At 40.1% G+C, this 23,816-nt stretch overlaps 1 protein-coding gene and 1 non-coding gene across 2 annotated transcripts in view; one reads left to right on the top strand and one right to left on the bottom strand.

Moving 5' to 3' along the window:
• UMPS (uridine monophosphate synthetase) overlaps positions 1-23,125 on the top strand; it is a 48,957-nt gene extending 25,832 nt beyond the window's left edge. The window contains exons 5-6 of the mRNA XM_043874649.1: positions 633-747; positions 22,594-23,125. Coding sequence (XP_043730584.1) covers positions 633-747; positions 22,594-22,763 — 285 coding nt within the window. The 3' untranslated portion in view covers positions 22,764-23,125. The remainder of the gene's footprint in view (positions 1-632; positions 748-22,593) is intronic.
• LOC122676214 lies at positions 8,295-8,404 on the bottom strand. The gene has a single exon (XR_006335497.1). It is a non-coding gene; the product is annotated as a U6 spliceosomal RNA (small nuclear RNA).
• Positions 23,126-23,816: the final 691 nt, after the last annotated feature.

The following is a 23,816-nucleotide window of genomic DNA, read 5'->3' as shown; positions in this document are numbered from 1 at the left end:
AAGGACAATACATTGATTATTGGTAGGTGGTAATACTTAGTAGCAAGAATGGAACAGTCTGGGCCTCAGGGAAGAACCAAATTAGAAAGATAGGGGGGAAAAAAGGTTAGGCAGACCTAGGGAATCTTCTAAAGATGTGAGGTGATGGAAGAGAAATTGTGGAGGCAATGTTAAAGTACAGGGAAAGCTGTGGAGGTAAGACTTCTTTAGCTAGCTCTTTACAGCACAGCTGTTTTTATGTCGTGGCTGTCCTTGGATATCTGTAGATGGGCAGTAAGACTTCAGTGTAGCTTTATTTCATTATAAATGTATTTTAGGTTATGATTCATATCCTTTTTGGAAGTAGGTAGGACCCTAAACATTATTAAAAATAGGTAGTAATGGAGCATCTAGATTTTAGAGGCAAATAGTATAGGATTTTTAGTGTTTTTAGTGTTTGCTTATGGGAGAAGGGGCTAGGAGGAGTTATTTTAGGGCCTTAGTGGAGCAAGTATGTAGATTCATATCTAAGATTACCTCTTTAGATATGAGTTTAATATGACATGAGAAAATACATCTATAAGATGGCAAAGTTTCTTACATTTGGTGTGGTTAACTGCTGTCTTATCATCTGTTTATTACATTGCATTCAGGTGAAAATGGCTGAAGAACATTCTGAATTTGTGGTTGGTTTTATTTCTGGCTCCCGAGTAAGCATGAAACCAGAATTTCTTCACTTGACTCCAGGAGTTCAGTTAGAAGCAGGAGGTAAGCCTGTTGATTGGTAATGATTCCTCTAAAATGCCTCTTTTTCCATATCAGCAAAATAAAACCTAGATGTGCAAAAATAGCTTGCAGTCTAATTTTAGAATGAAAATCTAGAAGGTTACTTTTTATTGAAATATGCCTAGAAACTGATAATTTTAATTGTTTCCCAACAGATGTTTTGAATATACTGCCAAAAAACAGGTGTTCTATGCTCAAGGAGGAATCCTCTAAACAGAATCAGACATTTGTTTAGGACTTTGTGGAATCTTTGTTGTGCTAATGTTTATTGTGACTTTTCAGTGTGGACATACATGGTTCTGTCATGTCTTCCAAACTTATCTGAACACATAACACTTTTAGCAGTCTTAGAAATACAATTGCAGTGGCTGAAAAACTGTGAACTTTCTCACTGATAGTCTTGAAGTTAATAAAGGAATGATCTAGGTTAATAAATGTCCTATGGAACTCAATAAAGCTGCTTTTTTGTGTTACCTTTTTATTGAGATATAGTTGATTTACAATGGTGTTAATTTCTGCTGTACAGAAAAGTGATTAAGTTGTGTGTGTGTGTATGTAATTTATTTATTACTGTGCTGGGTCTTTGTTGCTGTGTATGAGCTGTCTCCTGTCAGGGTGACCAAGGGCTGTTCTTCATTGTGGTGCCCAAGTTTCTTGCTGTGGCCCGTGGGCTCCAGAGCACAGGCTCAGTGCTGTGAGACAGGGCTTAGTTGGGCTGTGGCACGTGGGATCTTCCGGACCAGGGATCAGAGCTGTGTCTCCTGTGCTGTCAGGTGGATTCTTACCCACTGCGTTACCAAGGAAGTCCTAGATACACATTTAAAAATATTCTTTTCCATGGTAGTGTATCACAGAATATTAAATGTAGTTCCCTGTGCTGTATACAATAGGACCTTGTTATTTATCCATTCTGTATATAGTAGAATCTGTCTGCTAACCCCAGACTCCCACTCCATCCCTTTCCCACTGTACCTCCCACTTGGCAAGCACAAGTCTGTTCTCTTTGTCTGTGAGCCTGTTTCTGTTTCATACATGTATTCATTTGTGTCATATTTTAGATTCCACGTATAAGTGGTATCATAGGGTATTTGTCTTTCTTACTTAGTATGAGACTGTGTAGGTCCATCCATGTTGTACAGATGGCATTATTTCGTTCTTTTTATGGCTGAGTAGTTTTCTAGTGTGTATGTGTGTGTGAGTGTGCATGAGCATGTTTGTATCACCCATCTTCTTTATTCGTTGAACGCTTAGATTGTTTCCTGTCTTAGCTATTGTGAATAGTGCTGCTGTGAACACAGGAGTGTATGTGTCTTTTGAATGGGATTCCTGGATCATATGGCAACTTTATTTTTAGCTTTCTGAGGAACTTCTTTACTGTTCTTTAGAGACTGTACCAGTGTACATCCCACCAACATTGTAGGAGGGTTTCCTTTTCTCCACTCTCTCTCCAACATCTGTTATCATCAGGTACCACATTGTTGGTTTTGATTTGTACTTCTCTAGTAATTAGCGATATCGAACATCCTTTTTCATATGCCTATTGGCCATCTGTATGTCTCCTTTAGAGAATTTAGGTCTTCTGCCCATGATTGGTTTTGCTGTTGTTGTTGAATTGAATGAGCTATTTGTACATTTTGGAAATCAAGCCCTTGTCAGTCACGTGTGCAAATATTTTCTCCCCATCCGTATATGGTATTTTTGTTTTGTTCATGGTTTCTTGCTGTGCAAAAGCTTATAAGTTTGGTAAGTACCCATTTATTTATTTTTGCTTTTATTTCTATTGCTTTGAGACACTGGTATGATTTATGTCAGAGAATGTTTTACCTGTGTTCTCTTCTCAGAGTTTTATTGTCATGTCTTATATTTAAGTCTTTAACCCATTTTGATTTTATTTTTGTGTATGTTGTGAGGGTGCAATCTGAAGATTGCTTTGGGTAGTATAGCCATCTTAGTTCTTCTAATCCTAGAACATGGGATATCTTTCCATTTCTTTGAATCATCTCCAGTTTTATTAACGTTTTATAGTTCTCAGCTTATAAGTCTTTCACCTCCTTGGTCAGGTTTATTTCTAAGTATTTTGGGTTTATTTTGTGTGATTTTAAAAGTTTTTTAGTTTTTTGTTTTACATTCCCTTTCTGATATTGTTAAAGAAATGAAATCAACTTCTCAATGTTAATCTTGTATCCTGCTACCTTGCTGAATTTATCAGTTCTTTAGGATTTTCTACATATAGTATCATGTAGTCTGCATAAAGGGCTTCTCAGGCAGTGCTAGTGGTAAAGAATCTGCCTACCAATGCAGGAGATGTAAGAGACTCAGGTTTGATCCCTGGGTCAGGAAGATCCGCTAGAGGAGGGCATGGCAACCCACTCGAGTATTCTTGCCTGGAGAATCCCATGCACAGAGGAGCCTGGCGGGCTGCAGTCCATGGGGTCGCAAAGTGTCAGACACGACTGAAGCAACTTAGCATGCATGTGTGCATCTGTATAAAATGACAGTTTTACCTCTTCCCTTCCAATTTGGATACCTTTTCTTTTTCTTGTCTGATTTCCAATACTATGTTGAATAGAAGCGATGAGAATTGGCATCCTTGTCTTGTTCCAGATTTTAGCAGGAAGGCTTTCAGCTTTTCACCATTGCTTTTTTTCTCTATCTATTGAGATGATCATGTGACTTTTCTTTGTTAATGTGGTGTATTATATTGATTTCGTATATTGTACCATCCTTGTGATCTTGAAGTGAATCTAACTTGGTCATGGTGTATATGATCTGTTTTATGTTTGTTGGATTGGGTCTGCTAATACTTTGTTTAGAAATTTTGCATCTATATTCATCAAAGATATTGACCTGTATATTTCTTTTTTGGTGGTGTACTTGTCTGGTTTTGGTATCCATGTAATGGTGGCTTCATAAAACATCTTTGAGTGTTCCCTCCTCTTTAACCTTTTGGAAGAATTTGAGCGGGATCCGTGTAAGTTTTTCTTTATATGTTTGGTTGAATTCACCTGTAAAACCACATGGTCCTTAAGTTTTGTTTGTTGGGAGGTGTTTGTTTTTTTTAAATTACAGATTCTGTTTCACTTCTAGTACCTGTTCACATTATCTGTTTCTTCCTAATTCAGTTTTGAAGAGCTGTATATGTTTGTAGAAACTTTTCATTTCTTCTACATTGGCAAATTTGTTAGCATGGAGTTATTTATAATATTGTCCTACTTTTTTGTATTCCTGCAGTATTGGTGGTTATTTCTACTTTTTTATTTCTTATTTGGGCTCTTTCCTTCTTAATAATCCAGGCCAGAGGTTTCTCAATTTTGTTTGACCAAGTCTTGGTTTCATTTATTTTATCTGTTGTTTTTTAATCTATTTCATATTTTTCCTCTCAGATCTTTATTATTTCCTTCTGCTGACTTAGGCTTTGTTTGTTCTTTTTCTAATTCTTTTAAGTAGTAGGTTCTGCTGTTTGAGATTTTTCTTGTTTTTTGAGGAAGGCTTATATTGCTATGAACTTCCCTCTAAGAACCCCTTTTGCAGCATCCCACAGATTTTGAATGATTGTGTGTGAAGTCCATATAATTGTTTTTTTTCTCATTTCTTCTGTGGTTGATTTTTGTTATTCATGCTGTGTAGTCAGAAATATTCTTGAAATAATTTCTACCCTCTTTACCCACTTTAATTTGTTCAGGCTTTTTTTGTGTGCGCGCCCTGGTATGTGGTCAAGCCTAGACAATGTTGCATATGCACTTGAAAAGAATGTGTAATGTTCTGAAAATATCAGTTAAGGCTAACTATCCTGTTGTATCATTTAGGATCTCTGTTGCCTTATTGGCTTTCTGTCTAGAAGATCTGACCATTGTTGTGAGTTTGGTGTTAAAGTCTCCTGTTAGTACTTATGCATTTAGGTGCTCCTATATTCAGTTCAGTTCAGTCGCTCAGTCGTGTCCGATTCTTTGCAACCCCATGAACTGCAGCACGCCAGGCCTCCCTGTCCATCACCAATTCCCAGAGTTTACCCAAACTCATGTCCATTGAGTCGGTGATGCCATCCAACCATCTCATCCTCTGTCGTCCCCTTCTCCTCCAGTCCTCAATCTTTCACAGCATCAGGGTCTTTTCAGATGAGTCAGCTCTTCACATCAGGTGGCCAAAGTACTGGAGTTTCAGCTTCAACATCAGTCCTTCCAGTGAACACCCAGGACTGATCTCCTTTAAGAAGGACGGGTTGGATTTCCTTGCAGTCCAAGGGACTCTCAAGAGTCTTCTCCAACACCACAGTTCAAAAGCATCAATTCTTCAGCACTAAGCTTTTTTTACGGTCCAACTATCACATCCATACATGACTATTGGAAAAACCATAGCCTTGACTAGACGGACCTTTGTTGGCAAAGTAATGTCCCTGCTTTTTAATATGCTGTCTCGGTTGGTCATAACTTTCCTTCCAAGGAGTAAGTGTCTTAATTTCATGGCTGCAGTCACCATCTGCAGTGATTTTGGAGCCCAAAAAAATAAAGTCAGCCACTGTTTCCACTGTTTCCCCATCTATTTGCCATGAAGTGATGAGACCAAATGCCATGATCTTAGTTTTCTGAATGCTGAGTTTTAAGCCAACTTTTTCACTCTCCTCTTTCACTTTCATCAAGAGGCTCTCTAGTTCTTCTTCCCTTTCTGCCATAAGGGTGGTGTCATCTGCATATCTGAGGTTATTGATATTTCTCCTGGCAATCTTGATTCCAGCTTGTGCTTCCTCCAGCCCAGCATTTCTCATGATGTACTCTGCATATAAGTTAAATAAGCAGGGTGACAATATACAGCCTTGATGTACTCCTTTTCCTATTTGGAACCAGTCTGTTGTTCCATGTCCAGTTCTAACTGTTGCTTCTTGACTTGCATACGGATTTCTCAGGAGGCAGGTCAGGTGGTCTGATAGTCCCATCTCTTTCAGAATTTTCCACAGTTTGTGGTGATCCACAGAGTCAAAGGCTTTGGCATAGTCAATAAAGCAGAAGTAGATGTTTTTCTGGAACTCTCTTGCTTTTTCGATGATCCAGCGGATGTTGGCAATTTGATCTCTGGTTCCTCTGCCTTTTCTAAATCCAGCTTGAACATCTGGAAGTTCATGGTTCATGTATTGCTAAAGCCTGGCTTGGAGAATTTTGACTATTACTTGACTAGCGTGTGAGATGAGTGCAATTGTGTGGTAGTTTGAGCATTCTTTGGGACTGGAATGAAAACTGACCTTTTCCAGTCCTGTGGCCACTGCTGAGTTTTCCAAATTTGTTGGCATATTGAGTGCAGCACTTTCACAGCATCATCTTTCAGGATTTGAAATAGCTCAACTGGAATTCTATCACCTCCACTAGCTTTGTTCTACTATTATTAGGTGCATGCATATATGTTGACAAGAGTAAATATCATCTTCTTTTAGTGATTATCATTATATAGCGTCCTTTATCTTCCTTTACAGACTTTGGTTTCAAGTCTGTTTTGTCTGACACAGGTATTGTGCTTTCTTGTCATTTCCGTTTTCAGGAAATATCTTTCCCTACTCAATCTATATGTGTCTTTTGCCCTAAAGTGGGTCTCCCGTAGGCAACATATTGTATGCTGTTTTTTTATCCAGTTTGCCACTCTGCATCTTTTGATTAGAGCAGTTAGCCCATTGACATTTAAGGTAATTACTTTTTTTTTTTTTTACTGGAGTATAACTTCTTTACAGTGTTAGTTTCTGCTGTACCTCAGTGTGAATCAGCCATATATATACATATATCCCTTCCCTCTTAAGCCTCCCTCCCACCCCTCTTGATGCATCACAGAAGCAAGTCATTATTCATAGGTATATTTATTGCCATTTTGAACCTTGCTTTCTAGTTGATTCTGTATTTGCTTTCTCCCCTTTTTCCTTTTGCAATTTGGTGATTTCCTTTCATTGTATGCTTGTGTTCTCTTTTGTGAATCTGTTTTGTTTTTGACTTGTGCTTACCCTGTTTTTCAAGTATGTTAACCCCTTCATATATCTACTTACTTTAAACTGGTAATCATAGACTCAAACACATTCTGAAAAAAAAAAAAATCTACATTTTAATCTCCTCCCTCATTTTATGATTTTGATGTCCTCTTTTACATCTTCATGTTTATCCTTTTGCTGTTCATTGTGGTTATTGTAACCTCCACACAGAATTTTTTTTTTTAATCTGTATACCAGCTTTATTTAAGTGATTTACTTTTTGACTAATTTTCTTTTAATATAGCTTTTCTATTTAGGGAAGACCTTGCAGTATTTCTTTCATAGTAGGTTTAGTATTACTGTATTCTTTCAGTTTTTGCTTGTCTGAGAAATTCTTTATCTCTGCTTATATCTAAATGATAATGCTATTGACTAGAGTATTCTAGGTTATAGATTTTTCTCTTTCAGGACTTCGAATATATATTTTGCTACTCCCTTCTGGCCTGCAATGTTTCTGTAGAGAAATCAGCTGATTGTTTTTCCCTTACTGCCTTTAAAATACTAACTTTTGACATTTTAATTATGTCTTGGTGTAGCTCTGTTTGGGACCCTCTGTGCTTCCTATACCTGGATTTATTTCCTTCTTTAGTTTGGGAAGATTTCCGAAATACTTTAAAATATATTTTCAGTCCCCCTTTCTTCCCACCAGGAGGGTATGGGAGCCTTTGGTCTTTCACAGTTCCCTCCAAGGGGTGCAAGGTCCTGCCCAGATTCTTTTTTTTTGGTCCTACCTGGTTATATGGAGATTCTTTTTGTCCTTTCAGAAGTGTGATGTCTTCTGCCAGCATTCTGTAGGTATTCTGTGAGACTTGTTCCATGTGTAGATGTATTTTTTGATGTATTTGTGGGAGGAGGCGAACTTTACATTCTTCCATCTGGATCACTCTGTTTTAAATGGGGACGAAATGGTGATCTGGAAATATTTTTCCTGAATTGGTTATTGTATGAGCAACCTTTCTTATCACAAGTATGGGAGTTTATTCTATTCCACTTTCTGTCTCTTTCCTTAAGATTGGAACTGTGAACATCTGGTTCTCAGCAAAACTTTAAGATGAAAACAACTCTGCTTCATAGAGTATGGAGAACGTTTGTGTATGTGCTGCTATATTATGTTTCCACATCCAGAGTTGGGGCTTCCCAGGTGGTGCTAGTGGTAAAGAACCCACCTGCCAATGCCAATGCAGGAAGCACAAGAAACATGGGTTCAGTCTCTCGGTCAGGAGGATCCCCCTGGAGAAGGGAATGGCAGCCCACTCCAGTATTCTTGCTGCGAGGAGCCTCGCAGGCTACAGTCCATGGCGAAAGGAGAGTCTTACATGACTGAAGTGACTTGTGTATGTGCTGCTATGTTTCCACATCTAGAGTTACCCTTTTTACAACCCCATAGTGTATCCTAGTTACAATTGGGCCATAGTATGTTCAGTCATTCCACTGTGGATTCATTTGAACTTTTTATAAACTTAACATTGTTGTACATATATATTGCTCGTGTAGGGTATTTGGAACACTTTTATTTATTTATTTATTTTTTTTTATGGAATGCTTCACGAATTTGCGTGTCATCCTTGCGCAGGGGCCATGCTAATCTTCTCTGTATCGTTCCAATTTTTTTAGTATATGTGCTGCCGAAGCGAGCACTTTGGAACACTTTTATTAGGCTAGAAACTCCTTGAGAATAAGATCTCTTTCTGAAGAATGCATATACTCTAGCACAGTACCACTGTGCATCATAAATGTTCTATAAATACACAAGTGTTGAAGGGATGGATAATACACTATATAGGAGCAGATGCAAGAACTGGTGTTTCTGTGGATGGAATGATAATATTAAGAACATAATGAATGAGATTATAGATTTGGTAAAGCTTAGTTGCTTTTAAATCCTGAAATACTTTAACTGTTGGATACCTATTAACCTTGATAGAACTAATTATTTTTTATAAATAACACTTAAAATGAAAGACATCCTTTTCAGGGTTTTGCTTTCAATTAAGTACTTCAAATAAAAAACATTGCAGGTTAACCAAAGAAAAGTAGATGCTCCCCTGGGACTAGAGAATATTGAAGGTCTCTGCCAGTTCTCAAGTTTCACATTATAGGTTTTATATACTACAGAGTAGGCCTCAGCAGAATGACTTACCTATTTAAGACTTGATAATAGTTGCCTTGATTTAGGTCATACCAGAATGGTCTAGTGGTTTTCCCTACTTTCTTCAATTTCAAGCTGAATTTGGCAATAAGGAGTTCATGATCTGAGCCACAGTCAGCTCCCGGTTGTGTTTTTGCTGACTCTATAGAGCTTCTCTATCTTTGGCTGCAAAGAATATATCAATCTGATTTTGGTATTGACCATCTGGTGATGTCAATATGTAGCATCTTCTCTTGTGTTATTGGAAGAGGGTGTTTGCTATGAACCAGTGCAAAACTCTATTAGCCTTTGCCCTGCTTCATTCTGTACTCCAAGGCCAAATTTGCCTGTTACTCCAGGTACTTCTTGACTTCCTACTTTTGCATTCCAGTCCCCTATAATGAAAAGGACATCTTTTTGGGGTTTTAGTTCTAGAAGGTCTTGTAGGTCTTCATAGAAGACCATTCAGCTTCAGCTTCTTTAGCATTACTGGTCGGGGCAAAGACTAGGATTACCGTGATATTGAATTGCCTTGGAAATGAACAGAGATCATTCTATCGCTTTTGAGATTGTACCCAAGTATTGCACTTCTGACTCTTTTGTTGACTACGATGGCTACTACATTTCTTCTAAGGGATTCTTGACCACAGTAGTAGATATGATGGTCATCTGAGTTAAATTCATCCATTCTAGTCCATTTCCTAGAATGTCAGCATTCACTCTTGCCATCTCCTGTTTGACCTCTTCCAATTTGCCTTGATTCATGGACCTAACATTCTAGGTTCCTATGCAATATTGCTCTTTACAGCAGCAGACTTTACTTCCACTACCAGTCACATCCACAACTGGGTGTTGTTTTTGCTTTGCTCTGTCTCTTCACTCTTTCTGGAATTATTTCTCCACTGATCTCTGGTAGCATATGGGCACCTACCAACCTGGGGAGTTCATCTTTTTGCCTTTTCATATTCTTCATGGGGTTCTCAGGGCAAGAATACTGAAGTGGTTTGCCATTCCCTTCTCCAGCGGACCATGTTTTGTCAGAACTCTCCACCATGACCCGTCCATCTTGGGTGGCCCCACATGGCATGGCTCATAGTTTCATTGAGTTAGACAAGGCTGTGGTCCATGTGATCAGATTGGTTAGTTTTCTGTGTTCTGTGATTGTGGTTTTCAGTCTTGTCTTCCCTCTGATGGAAAAGGATAAGCTTCCTGATGGGAGAGACTGACTGAGGGGAAAATTGGATCTTGTTCTGATGGGCAGGGCCATGTTCCCTCCCTGTTATTTGACCCAAGGCCAAACTATGGTGGAGGTAATGAAGATAATGGCGACCACCTTCAACAGGTCCCATCGCACTGCTACACTCAGTGCCCCCGAGCCTGCAGCAGGCCACCACTGGCCCACGCCTCCAGCGGAGACTCCCGGACACTTACGGGCAAGTCTGGGTCAGTCTCTTGTGGGGTCACTGCTCCTTTCTCCTGGTGCACACAAGGTTCTGTTTGTGCCCGCCAAGAGTTTGCTTCCCAGTCCTGTGTAAGTCCTGGCGGCTCCATGGTGAGGTTAATGGCGACCTCCTTCAGGAGGGCTTATGCCATACCCAAGGCTGCTGTCCGCAGAGCCCCTGTGGCAGTCCACTGCTGACCCGCACCTCCTCAGGAGACACTCAAACACAGTTCTGTCTCAGTCTCTGGGTCCTGGTGCGCACAAGGTATGTTTGAGCGTCTCTGGCGGGTATGGGGTTTGATTCGCCCTCCTACCGTCTTGCTGGGGCTTCTCCTTTGCCCTTGGACATGGGGTATCTCCTCAAAGTCACTCCAGTGCCTACCATCTTGCTGGAATAGCTGTGGAAACAATAGAAGCTAAAGGAGAAAAGGAGGGATATACCCATCTGAATGCAGAGTTCCAAAGAATAGCAAGGAGAGATAAGAAAGCCTTCCTCAGTGAACAGTGCAAAGACATAGAGGAAAACAATAGAATGGGAAAGACTAGAGATCTCTTCAAGAAAATTAGAGATACTAAGGGAACAGTTCATGCAAAGATGGGCATAGTAAAGGACAGAAATGGTATGGACCTAACAGAGCAGAAGATATTAAGAAGAGGTGGCAAGAATACACAGAACTGTACAAAAGAGATCTTCACGATGGTGTAATCACTCTCCTAGAGCCAGACATCCTGGAATGGGAAGTCAAGTGGGCCTTAGAAAGCATCACTATGAACAAAGCTAGTGGAGGTGATAGAATTCCAGTTGAGCTATTTCAAATCCTGAAAGATGATGCTGTGAAAGTGCTGCACTCAATATGCCAACAAATTTGGAAAACTCAGCAGTGGCCACAGGACTGGAAAAGGTCAGTTTTCATTCCAATCCTAAAGAATGCTCAAACTACTGCACAATTGCACTCATCTCACACGCTAGTAAAGTAATACTCAAAATTCTCCAAGCCTGGTTTCAACAGTACATGAACTGTGAACTTCCAGATGTTTAAGCTGGATTTAGAAAAGGCAGAGGAACCAGAGATCAAATTGCCAACATCCGCTGGATCATCGAAAAAGCAAGAGAGTTCCAGAAAAACATCTACTTCTGCTTTATTGACTATGCCAAAGCCTTTGACTCTGTGGATCACCACAAACTGTGGAAAATTCTGAAAGAGATGGGACTATCAGACCACCTGACCTGCCTCCTGAGAAATCCGTATGCAGGTCAGGAAGCAACAGTTAGAACTGGACATGGAACAACAGACTGGTTCCAAATAGGAAAAGGAGTACGTCAAGGCTGTATATTGTCACCCTGCTTATTTAACTTATATGCAGAGTACATCATGAGAAATGCTGGGCTGGAGGAAGCACAAGCTGGAATCAAGATTGCCAGGAGAAATATCAATAACCTCAGATATGCAGATGACACCACCCTTATGGCAGAAAGGGAAGAAGAACTAGAGAGCCTCTTGATGAAAGTGAAAGAGGAGAGTGAAAAAGTTGGCTTAAAACTCAGCATTCAGAAAACTAAGATCATGGCATTTGGTCTCATCACTTCATGGCAAATAGATGGGGAAACAGAGACTTTTATCTGCAGTAATTTTTGAGCCCCCCAAAATAGTGACTGCAGCCATGAAATTAAAAGACGGTTGTTCCTTGGAAGAAAAGTTATGACCAACCTAGACAGCATATTAAAAAGCAGAGACAGTACTTTGCCAGCAAAGGTCCATCTAGTCAAAGCTATGGTTTTTCCAGTAGTCATGTATGGATGTGAGAGTTGGACCATAAAGAAAGATGAGCAACGAAGAATTGATGCTTTGAACTGTGGTGTTGGAGAAGACTCTTGAGAGTCCCTTTGCTGCAAGGAAAGGGTCCACCCTAAAGAAAATCAGTCCTGGATATTCATTGGAAGGACTGATGCGAAGAACTGACTCATTGGAAAAGATCCTGATGCTGGGAAAGATTGAAGGCGGGAGGAGAAGGGGACGACAGAGGATGAGATGGTTGGGTGGCATCACCGACTCAATGGACAGAATTTGAGCAAATTCCAAGAGTTGGTGATGGACAGGGAGGCCTTGCATGCTGCAGTCCCTGGGGTCTCAAAGAGTCGGACACAACTGAGTGAAGAGTTGCTCTAGTAACTTGATGGACTTCTCAGGTGGGTGAGTGGTAATGAATTCACCTGCCAAGCACATCGATCCCTAGGTCAGGAAGATTCCCCTGGAGAGGGAAATGGCCACCTGCACCAGTATTCTTGCCTGGGAAATCCCATGGACAGAGGAGCCTGGAGGACTACAGTCCAGCCAGTGGCAGAAGAGGTGGACACAATTTAGCAACTAGATAAGAAAGTACTTGACAAATTTTAAGCTGTATTTGTGCTGAACATTTTACGAGTTGGTTGGATTTGGATTCCTAGCCCTTCCAATATCTTTAGACAAATCACTTCCCTTGTTTAGGTCTCATTTTCTTGATCTGTAAAATGTGGATAACAACTCTGAACCTCAGTTGTTGAGAGTCTTAAATGAGATAATGTGTGTAAAGCACTTAGCACAATGTCTTGGCATAGAGTACTCGGCTTGTTAATTAATATTTATTGGAAGCTGCCATAGTTTTTCGAGTAGATAGTACAGTTAGGATGTGAGATTTTTAAAGCATCTTGGATTTGAAAGATAATGATATGCCACTTATCAGCAGGCTTCTGGAACAGCAGAATTTAAAAGGAAGGGAAAAATGGGGTTCTGGTTCAAGATGGCAATGTAGGCTAATCCTGAGCCAACCTCCTCCCAGACATGCTGAGTCTGTAGCTACCTGTGTAACAGTTTCCTCTTGATAAAACCTAAGAGCTGGCTGAGCACTGTACATTAAGCAAACAAGAAAAACCATCTTGATATTGGGTCTTCACTGCTGGTATGAGATCCAGATTCAAAGTGGAACTCAAAACCCAGAGCTTTTCCTGAGGAGCAAAGGGTTTGAACTACACATCAGGCATCCCAACTTTTGAAAAACTTGAACCTGAGAGATGAGCCCCAATAACATCTAGCTCTGAAACCCAACTGGGCTCGTCTCCACAAGACTCACAAGACTAGTGATCTGAGACTCACCTGGCTCAGGGCCCAATTCAGAGGCAGCCCATCCTCAGACTTGAAGTAAAGGCTCATTGGCTAATATTTAAGAGTTGATCTAAGGGGTAGGCATCTAATTTAACACATACCTCCAAGAGCTTGTGGGAATTCCCTCCAGGGATGGAGACCAGTGGGCACCATCTTCACATTATCCCTTTGCTGAACCGCTGATGAACACCATTATCTCCTGGAAGGAGCGCTTGCTTACATGTATGTCTGATCCCCTGATTTTTGCAGCTGCTGCCCAAGGAACACCCCTTGATTACTGGGCTCTGAAGGTCAGGAGATCTTATGTTTGGTCCCATGATAATAACAGCTGTAGGGACAGCACTTGGCACCCCCCAGCACTGCACAGACAGCACCCACAAAGAGGGTGTGTGAGAGAGGCCTGTTTGCTTGTCCAGGGGCTTTGGCCTGTGGGGCAGATATGTAGTGGCCCTGTGGAAGTCTCTCAGGGAAAAGAGGCTGTGGACACAGTCATTGTGCTGTCTCTCTGCCACATTCCAGCTCATTGTTATCTCCCAAAAAGGAACTACACCCCTGATTGGGACCCTGGTTTTTACAGCTTCCACTGAGGGACACATTTGCATGGGCTGGCTCTTGTGACCAGTGAGGGTTACCCTTGGAGGTTTCACTGAACTCTCATCAACAGAGAGTGAGTTCTTAAATAGCCACCGCCTCCAGGGCACAGCAAGAGGCAGCAGACCCAGGAGCTCAGCCTTTGTGTTAAAGAGTGTGTTTTCAGGTCAGCAAAATCTGGTGGACACCATCTTTGTGCTCTCCTTGTGCCTCATCGCAGCTGTTATCACCTAATAAAGAACTTATCTGGGGCCAGCAGGACTTCATGCATGCAGTCCCCGCAGGATTATGTATCTGCAAACTTCAAAAGATTTTGTCAGGGGTGGAGACAAAGTGGTAAAGTAGAAGGACTTGAGCTCACCTCTCACGAAAACACCAGAATTACAACTAACTGCTGAACAGCCATCAACAACAAAAAGACTTGAACCTACCAAAAAATATATTCTACACCCGAAGATAAAGAAGGAGCCACAAATAGACTGTAGGAGGGGCGCTTATACCTTATAATTAAATCTCATACCTGCCAGGTGGGTGACCCACAGATTGAAAAATAATTATATCACCGAGGTTTTCCCATAGGAGTGAGTTCTGACCCCCACATGACGCTCCCCAGCCTCCTTTTCCTGATGCTAGACAAGGAGCCCCCAAAGCATTTGGCTATGAATGGGGGCACAAACTGACACAAGAAATGTTTAGTAAAGAGCTGGAGGACTTCTCTGGTGGTCCAGTGGTTTTGATTCTGAACTTCCACTGCAGGGGTCAGTGGGCTTGAATGCAGCAGCTGCATAAGACTGGGGAAACAGAAACTCCACTGTTGGGGGGCACACACAAGGTTTTACATGCACTTGGACCCAGAGGAAAGCAATGACTCCATAAGACCCTGGGACAGACCTATGTGTGGATCTCGGAGGGTCCCTGGGAGAAGGTGCAGATTGGCTGTGGCTCACTGTGGGGGCAAGTTAACTAGTGGCCAAGTTTTCAGGAAATATTAATCAGTGTGAGCTCTCCCAGAGGTCACCATTTTGGCAAGGCCTGGCCCCAACAACAGCCTGTAGGCTCCAGTGCTGGGACGCCTCAGGCCAAACAACTTGTAGGTAGAGACTCACCCATCAGCAAACAGGCTGCTTAAAGTCCTGACTCCACAGCTACCTGTAAACGTACTTCTCGAGATAGCTCCACCCACCAGTGGGCAGGCACCCATCCCTCCCACGAGAAAACCTGCACAACCCCTGGAGCAACCTCACCCAACCACAGTATGGACACCAGAAGCAAGAACTACAGTCCTGCAGTCTGAAGAAAACAGACCACAAACACAGAAAATCAGACGAAATCAGATGGCTAAGAAATACATTCCAGACAAAGGAACAAAACCTAGGAACAACTAAGTGAAGTGAAGATAGGCAGTCTGCTTCAAAAAGAATACAGAGTAATGATATCAAAGTAAAGATGATCCGATACCTCAAAAAGAATGGAGGCACAAACTGATACAAGACATGTTTAATAAAGAGCTAGGAGACTTCCCTGGTGGTCCAGTGATTTAGATTCTGTGCTTCCAATGCAGGGGTCATGGGTTCGATCCCTGGTTGGGGAATTAAGATGCATGGTATAGCCAAAAAGAGAAAAAAAGAAGCTTTTAAGAACAAAGAGATGAAAAATACATAGAAGTCAGTAGCAGATAAATGAGGCAGTAGAACAAATGAACAAACTGAAAAACAAATTAGTGGAAATCATTGCTGTAGAAGAGAAGAAAGAAAAATGAAGAGATACGAGGACGGAGACCTCTGGAACAATATTAAATGCACCAACATTCACATTATAGTGGTCCCAGAGGAAGAAAGAGAAAGGACCTTAGAAAACATTTTAAGAGAGAATGTCCAAAAACTTTCCCAAAATGGGAAAGGAGATACAAGTCCAGGAAGCACAGAGCCCCATACAGGATAAACCCAAGGAGGAACCCACTGAGAGACATTAATCAAACTAAAGAGAAAGAGAAAATATTAAAAGCAACAAATAGCATAAAAGGGAATCCCCATAAGGTTATCAGCTGACTTTTCAGCAGAAATTCTGCAGGCCAGAAGGGAGTGGCATGATACATTTAAAATGATGAAAGATTAAAAACCTACAACCAAGAATACACAGAAAGGCACTTATTCACATTAGAGAAATCAAAAGCTTTGCAGTATTCAGCACCATCAAAACAGCTTTACAACAAATGCTAAAGGAACTTCTCTAGATGGAAAAGAAAAGGCCCCAACTAGAAATAAGAAAATTATGAGTGGAAGAACTCACCAATAAAGGCATACATAAAGATAGGAAATCACCTATATACAAATCTGATATCAAAACCAGCAATCATGAAAAGAGTACAAATGTAAGATATCAGAAATGCATTTGAAATTGAGGCTAACAATTTAAAACAATTTTGTGTGTGTGTGTGTATATATATACACATATATATATATAGAGAGAGAGCAATATAAAACCCCATGTTAATGGCAAACCGAAAATCTACAGTAGATACACACACACAAAAAGGAATCCAAACACAACACTAAAGATAGTCATCAAATCACAAAAGAAGAAGGCCTGCGAACAAAAACAAATCCAAAGCAATTAACAAAATGGCAGTGTTGAACATACATATCAATAATTAAAGTGTAAGTGTAAATGGATTAAATGCTCCAACCAGAAAACACAGACTGCTTGAATGGATACGAAAGAAAATAGAAGTTACTACAGACACCACAGAAATTCAAAGGATCATGAGAGACTGCTACAAGCAATTATATGCCAATGAAATGGACACTCTAGAAGAAATGGACAAATTTTTAGAAAGGTACAAGCTCCCAGGACTGAACAAGTAAGAAATAGAAAATATGAAAGACCAATCACAAGTACTAAAATCAAAGCTGAGTAAAAAAGACTCCCAACAAAATTCCATGATCAGATGGCTTGGCTGCATAGTTGAGTTCTATCAAATTTAGAAAAAGTTACCTGTCCTTCTGAAACTATTCCAAAAAACTGCAGAGGAAGGAGCACTCCCAAATTCATTTTGTGAGGCTGCCAATCACCCTGATATCAAAATCAGACAAAGATACCACAAAAAAATAAGATTACAGGTCAGTATCCCGATGAATATAGGCACAAAAATCTTTAACAAAATACTAGCAAACTGAACCCAACCATACATTAAAAGGATCATACACCACAATCAAGTGGGATTTATTCGAGGGATGCAAGAGTTTTTCAGTATCCACAAATCAATCAGTGTAATATAACACATCAACCAATTGAGAATAAAAACCATATGATCATCTCAATAGATGCAGAAAAAGCTTTTGACAAAATTCAACACCCATTTATGATGAAGACTCTAGAAAGTGGGCATAGAGGGAATCTACTTCCACATATTAAAGACCATATATGACAAAATCACAGCAGTGAAAAGCTGAAATCATTTCCTGTAAGATAAGGAACAAGACAAGGATGTCTACTCTTGCCACTTTTATTCAACATAGATTTGAAAGTCCTAGCCATGGCAATCAGAGAATGTATCTAGGTGTTTAACTGAAACCCCTTTCTCTCTGGGATACTGATAAGTCTTGGCACACCCTCAGTTACTGGGCGCTATTACAAATATAATAGGCTGCTTTGACAATCAGAAGATTTGAGAAACAACCAGGAGCTAGGGTAGGGTTGAATGCCAAGGTTCATCTGATACATGAGGCTATTCCTTCAAGACTGGGAGAGACAGTTGTTTCATCTAATGCATAGAAACCAATCCAGAGAAAAGCTGAATGAAGAAACAGACATGTGTTCCAAATGAAAGAACAAGATAAAAGCCTCAGGGGAAAAAACCTTAATGAAAATGGAGATAAGTGATTTACCTAATAATGAGTTCAAAGTAATGGTCATAAAGATGCTCCCCGAACTCAACCTCAAGAGAGGTGGAAAATACTAGTCACCGAGCTGAGGAATACAATAACATAATTGAAAAATACATTAGAGTGGTTCAGTAGTAGACTAGATGAAGCAAAGGAACTTGAGGGAAACGCAGTGGAACTTACCCAATCAGGACAGAAACCAAAAAAAGAAAAAAGTAAAGATAGCTTAAAAGACTTATGGGATGCATCAAGCAGACTGACATTCTCATTATAGGAGTCCCAAGAAGAAAAGATAGAGAAAAGGCTAGAAACTTACTTGATGAAATAACGGCTGAAAACTTCCCTATTCAAGGGAAGGAAATGGACATCCAGACGCAGAAAGCCCAGAGTGTTCCAGATGAGATGAGCCCAAAGAGACCCACATCAAGACATGTTATAATTAAAAACACCAAAAGCTGAAAGATAAGGAGAGAATCTTATAAGCAGCAAGAGAAAAACTTCTTATATACGAGTGACCCCTCCATGAGACTATCAGCAGATTTTTCAGCAGAAACTTTGCAGATCAGAAAGCAGTGGCATAATATAGCGGAAGTGTGAAGAAAAAAACTTGTAAGAAAGAGCTCTACCCAGCAGAGTTATTCAGAATTGAAGAGTTTTACAGATTAGCAAGTCTAAATGAGTTCAAGCATTGCTACACTGGCTTTAGAAGAAATATTAAAAGGACTTCTTTAGGCTGAAAAGAAAGGGTGCTAATTAGTACAGGAAAACTTAGGAAAGAATAAGTTTCACTGAAAAAGCAAATATATAATCAAGGTAGTGAGTGGATCAACCCGGAGAAGGCAATGGTACCCCATTCCAGTACTCTTGCCTGGAAAATCCCATGGACGGAGGAGCCTGGTAGGCTGCAGTCCATGGGGTCGCTAAGAATCAGACACAACTGAGCAACTTCACTTTCACTTTTCACTTTCATGCATTGGAGAAGGAAATGGCAACCCACTCCAGTGTTTCTGCCTGGAGAATCCCAGGGACGGGGGAGCCTGGTGGGCTGCCATCTATGGGGTTGCACAGATTTGGACACAACTGAAGTGACTTAGCAGCAGCAGCAGTGGATCAACCACTTAAAAGGTTGAGGCAAAAGTAGTGAAAATAATTACAACTATAGAATTAATTAAAGAACATATAAGACAAAAAATGTAAAATATGGCATCAAAAACATAAAACTTTGTAGAGGGAATGAACATGTAGAGATTTAGAATGCAGTCAAACTTAAGTTATCGACTGAAAATAGAATATATAAACCACATGGAAAGCACAATCCTATAGCAGATAAGCAGAAGATGAAGAGAAAGGAATCTAAGCATACCACTAAAGAAACTCGTGTGCAAGTGGAAGAAAACAACAGAAGGAAGAAGAGAGACTCAATAGATGCAGAAAAAGTATTTGACAAAATTCAACATCCATTTATGAGAAAGACTCTTAAAGTGGCTATAGAGAGAACTTACCTCAACATAATTAAGACCACAGCCAACATCATACCAAAAAAGGTGAAAGGTTTTCCTCTAAAATAAAAAACACAACAGCAATGCCAACTTTTGCCACTTTTATTCAAGTTAATTTTGGAGATCCTAGCCAGAGAAATCAGTCAAGAAAAAGTATAACAAAAAGTATGCGAATTGTAATGGAAGTAGTAAAACTGTCACTATTTGTAGAAGACATATTACTATATATAGGAAACCCTAGACTCAAAAAAACTGTTAGAACTAATACACAAGTTCAGTTAAGTTACAGGATACAAGGTCAAAAATCTGTTGCATTTTTATACACTAACAATCAGAAATTAAGAAAACAATCCCATTTACAATTGCATCAGAAAAAATACCTACAAGTAAATTTAACCAAGGAGGTGAAAGACCTGTACACTAAAAACCATAAGACAAATCATTTTTGAATGACAATGAGCACATACAAAGCAATGGAAAAGTATTTCATGCTCATATACTAGAAGAATCTTGTAAAGATGTCTGAATTACCCAAAGCAAACTATAGATTCAGTGTAATCCCTATTAACAGTCCAATAGCACTTTTCACAGAAATGGAACAGAATCCTAAAATTTCTTTGGAATCACAAAAGGCATCAAATAGCCAGAGCAGTCTGGAGAAAGAAGAATAAAAACTGGAGGCATCATACTCCCTGATTTCAAATTATATTACAAAACATAAAAACAGACACCTAGATCAATGGAACAAAATAGCCCAGAAATTAACCCACACATATATGGTCAATTTTTGAAAAGAGCCAAGAATATACAATGGGGATAGGACAGCCTCTTCAATATAGTGGTGTTGGGAAAACTGGTTAGCCACATGCAAAAGAATGAAACTGGACCACTATCTTATACCATAAACAAAGCTTAATTCAAAATGGATTAAAGCCATAAATGTAAAATCTGAAACCGTCAAGTTACTAGAATAAAACATATGTGGTAATCATTGCTACATCAGTCTTCTCAATGATTTTTAAAAAATCAGACTCCAAAACACAAAAGCAGAAATGAACAAGTGGGACTTCATCAAACTTAAAAGCTTCCACACAGCAAAGGAAACCAGCAAAATAAAAAGGCAACTTACTGAATGATTGTTTCCCTGGTGGCTCATACAGTAAAAGAGTTTGCCTGCAGTGCAAGAGACCTGGGTTTGATCCCTAGGTTGGGAAGATCCTCTGGAGAAGGAAATGGCAATCCACTCCGTATTCTTGCCTGGAGAATCCCGTGGACAGAGGAGCCTGGCAGGCTATAGTCCTTGGGGTCCCAAAGAGTTGGATACAACTGAGCAACTGACACTTTCACTTACTGAATGATAGAACATATTTCCAAATCACGTCTGATAAGGGGTTAGTGTACAAATATAAAGAACTCATACAGCTCAATAAGAACAACAGAACAAGCAGATTAAAAAATTGGCAAAGGGGACTTCCCTGGTGGTCCAGTGGCCAAGACTGCATGCTCCCAAAGCAGGGGGCCCAGGTTTGATCCCTGGTCAGGGAACTAGATCTCACATGCCCCAACCAAGACCCAGCACAGCCAAATAAATAAAAATAATAAGTAAATATTTTTTAAATTGGCAAAGGATCTGGACAGTTTTCAAAAAGAATACAAATGGCCCAAAAATGCATGAAAAGATACTCAGCATCACTAATCATCAGGAAAATGCAAAACAAAACCACAATGAGATACCACCTTCCACTTGTTAGAATGACTACTATCAAAGCTTTTTCTCTATGATCAGAAATGAAACAAGGATGCCCACTATCACAAGAAATAACAAGTGTTGGTGAGGATGTGGAGAAAAGGGAACTCTTGTGCACTGTATATGAGGATGTAAATTGGTGCAGCTCCTATGGAAAACAGTATGGAGGTTCCTCAAAAAATTAAAAATAGAACTACCATATGATCCAGTAGCTCCACTTCTGGGTATTTATCCAAAGAAAACAAAAACACTAACTCGAAGAAATATCTGCGCCCCCATGTTCACAGCAATATTTACCACAGCCAAGATATGGAAACAGACTAAGTGCCCATTGATGGGTGAGCAGATGAGCAGATGTAGTATATACACACAATGGAATATGACGCAGCTATTTAAAAAAATGAAACCTTACGATTTGTGACAATATGGATGGATACCCTTGAGGGTGCTATGCTAAGTGAAATAAGTCAGAGAAAAACAAATACTATGTGATCGCTTATGTATGTCAGCTAAAAAACAAAGGAACAAGCTCATAGACAAAACAGATTGGTTGCTCCCAGAGTTGTAGGGTGGGATGGATGAAGGGAGTCAAAGGGTAGAGACTTGAAGTTACAGAGTAAGTCATGAGGATGTAATGTACAGCATGCCAAATTTGTTGCTATTTGAATGTTGCTAAGGCGAAAGTTGTAAATCTTGAAAGTTCTTATCACAAGAAAAAAAAAAATTCTGTGGTTATATAAGGTACCAGATGTTAACTAGACTTACTGTGATGATGTATCCAAATACTGAGTGTTCAAATACATTCATAATGTATATAATGTATACATTCATAATGTATAATGTATCCAAATACTGAATCATGATGTACACCTGAAACTAATGTCATGTGTCAGTTACACTTCAGTAAAAAAAAAAATTATTAAAAAAAAAGCCAGAATTAAGAATTAGGATCTGTACATAATCTAAGCATCTGGTAGAGTTGCAGGGAAAGCTTCACGCATGTGGTTGTGGTCAGGCCAGATGCCTTACGAGGACTTTTCCAACAGCGTGGCACAGTGATTCTAAAATGTATATTAAATAGTCTTCAATTGTGAGGCAATTTTTGTTGCATTATATTTACTATTGAACCTTTTGGGGCAAAATAGTGTTTTTTTGACACTGTTAAAGTGTAAATGCTCTAAAATTATACATCAAAAAGGAATTGGTGAACCTGTTTCCACTGTGGAGGTCTCTGGCCAGTTTGAGTCTCTTCACCTGCCTTTATTCAGTTGCTATGTAGAAGGGGCATGGTGAACAAGAGCATATTCTTATTTAAATCAGGTTAGATACTTCTCAGAAAGGTGACATGACAGATTTTTTTCATTTTCTGTATTAAACAGACTTCTGTGTGTTTGTAGGTGATAATCTCGGCCAGCAGTACCACAGCCCACAAGAAGTCATTGGCAAACGAGGCTCTGATATCATCATTGTGGGCCGGGGCATAATAGCATCAGCTAATCATCTGGAAGCAGCCGAGATGTACAGAAAAGCTGCTTGGGAAGCTTACTTGAGTAGACTTGCTGTTTGAGCCTCTTGGATATGCTTTTGGGATGGCCCTGAAGACAGATACATGGACTCCTGAGATGCTACTGGCTTGAAACAATAAGCAGCCTTTAATCCTGCTTGGATTTTTCCATGGGTCCTGTGTGGAACTGGAGTTACCACGGTCTGCAGGAAATATTTAATGACTTATGATCACTGCACTGTCACTATAGTCAGTTCAAGATTTCTTTTACTGAGACTGATGTTGGTTAGGCAATCAAACCCTATTTTGTTAGAATGTCACATTTGAGGACTGTGCCCCCCGCCCTCTCCATATCAGACCTTTTGATTCTTTTAACTGCCATAAGACAAATTTTAGGTCATGAAGAGCCTAAAACTAGTACAACATTTCTGTGTCCTTTATTCTGTGTCTAATGTGGTATATTAGCCATTCTGCCTAAAAGTAATAGTCCAGGTGTCTAAATGGTGCTAGCTCCCAGCACTGCTGCTGCTCACTCACTGGAGAGGGCCTGCTGGGGAAGCAGGAGATGAGCCCCTGAAGCCAGTATCTGACTTTCATTTCAACATGGAGAGAGGGCTTCTCTCTTTCTTTATTACAAATGGAGCAGCTGCTCTTTCATTTATTTAAAAAGACAAGTGTCAAGAGGTCTGAGGTTTCACTTGGAAGTTTGTCAGAGGATCCCACATGATTTCCCAAAGGGCATTGCTAGAGAGGGATGTCAGCCTTCAGATTCAGAGACAGACAGAAAGGAGCCCAGCAACAGAGTTGAGGTTGTAGTGACGACTACCTTCGGTTACCATGGTGGTAGGGCTGGGCGCGTCCACCTTTCTTCACACATGCGGCAGTTAGGCAGCCCTCTTATTCTGGCCACAACTGCAGTTTTTTCTAGAAATTCTCAGTTTCTGGATGATCCTTGTCCTCCAAAGAAATCAGTCTGTTCAGGAAGCATCTTAGAGGGGAGTAAATGATGTGGGCTCAGATGATCATTTTGAAATGGCCCCATTACACATTTAAGGTTTATCTTAGAGTCCACACTTAATTGCCTCTGCCCTAAAGTCCAGCTCAGCTTCAGGTCCC

The sequence above is a fragment of the Cervus elaphus genome, chromosome 19, assembly GCF_910594005.1.
Source record: "Cervus elaphus chromosome 19, mCerEla1.1, whole genome shotgun sequence".
NCBI lineage: Eukaryota > Metazoa > Chordata > Mammalia > Artiodactyla > Cervidae > Cervus > Cervus elaphus.
Note: the sequence above shows the minus strand (reverse complement) of the source record. Positions and strands in the feature narration are given on the sequence as shown.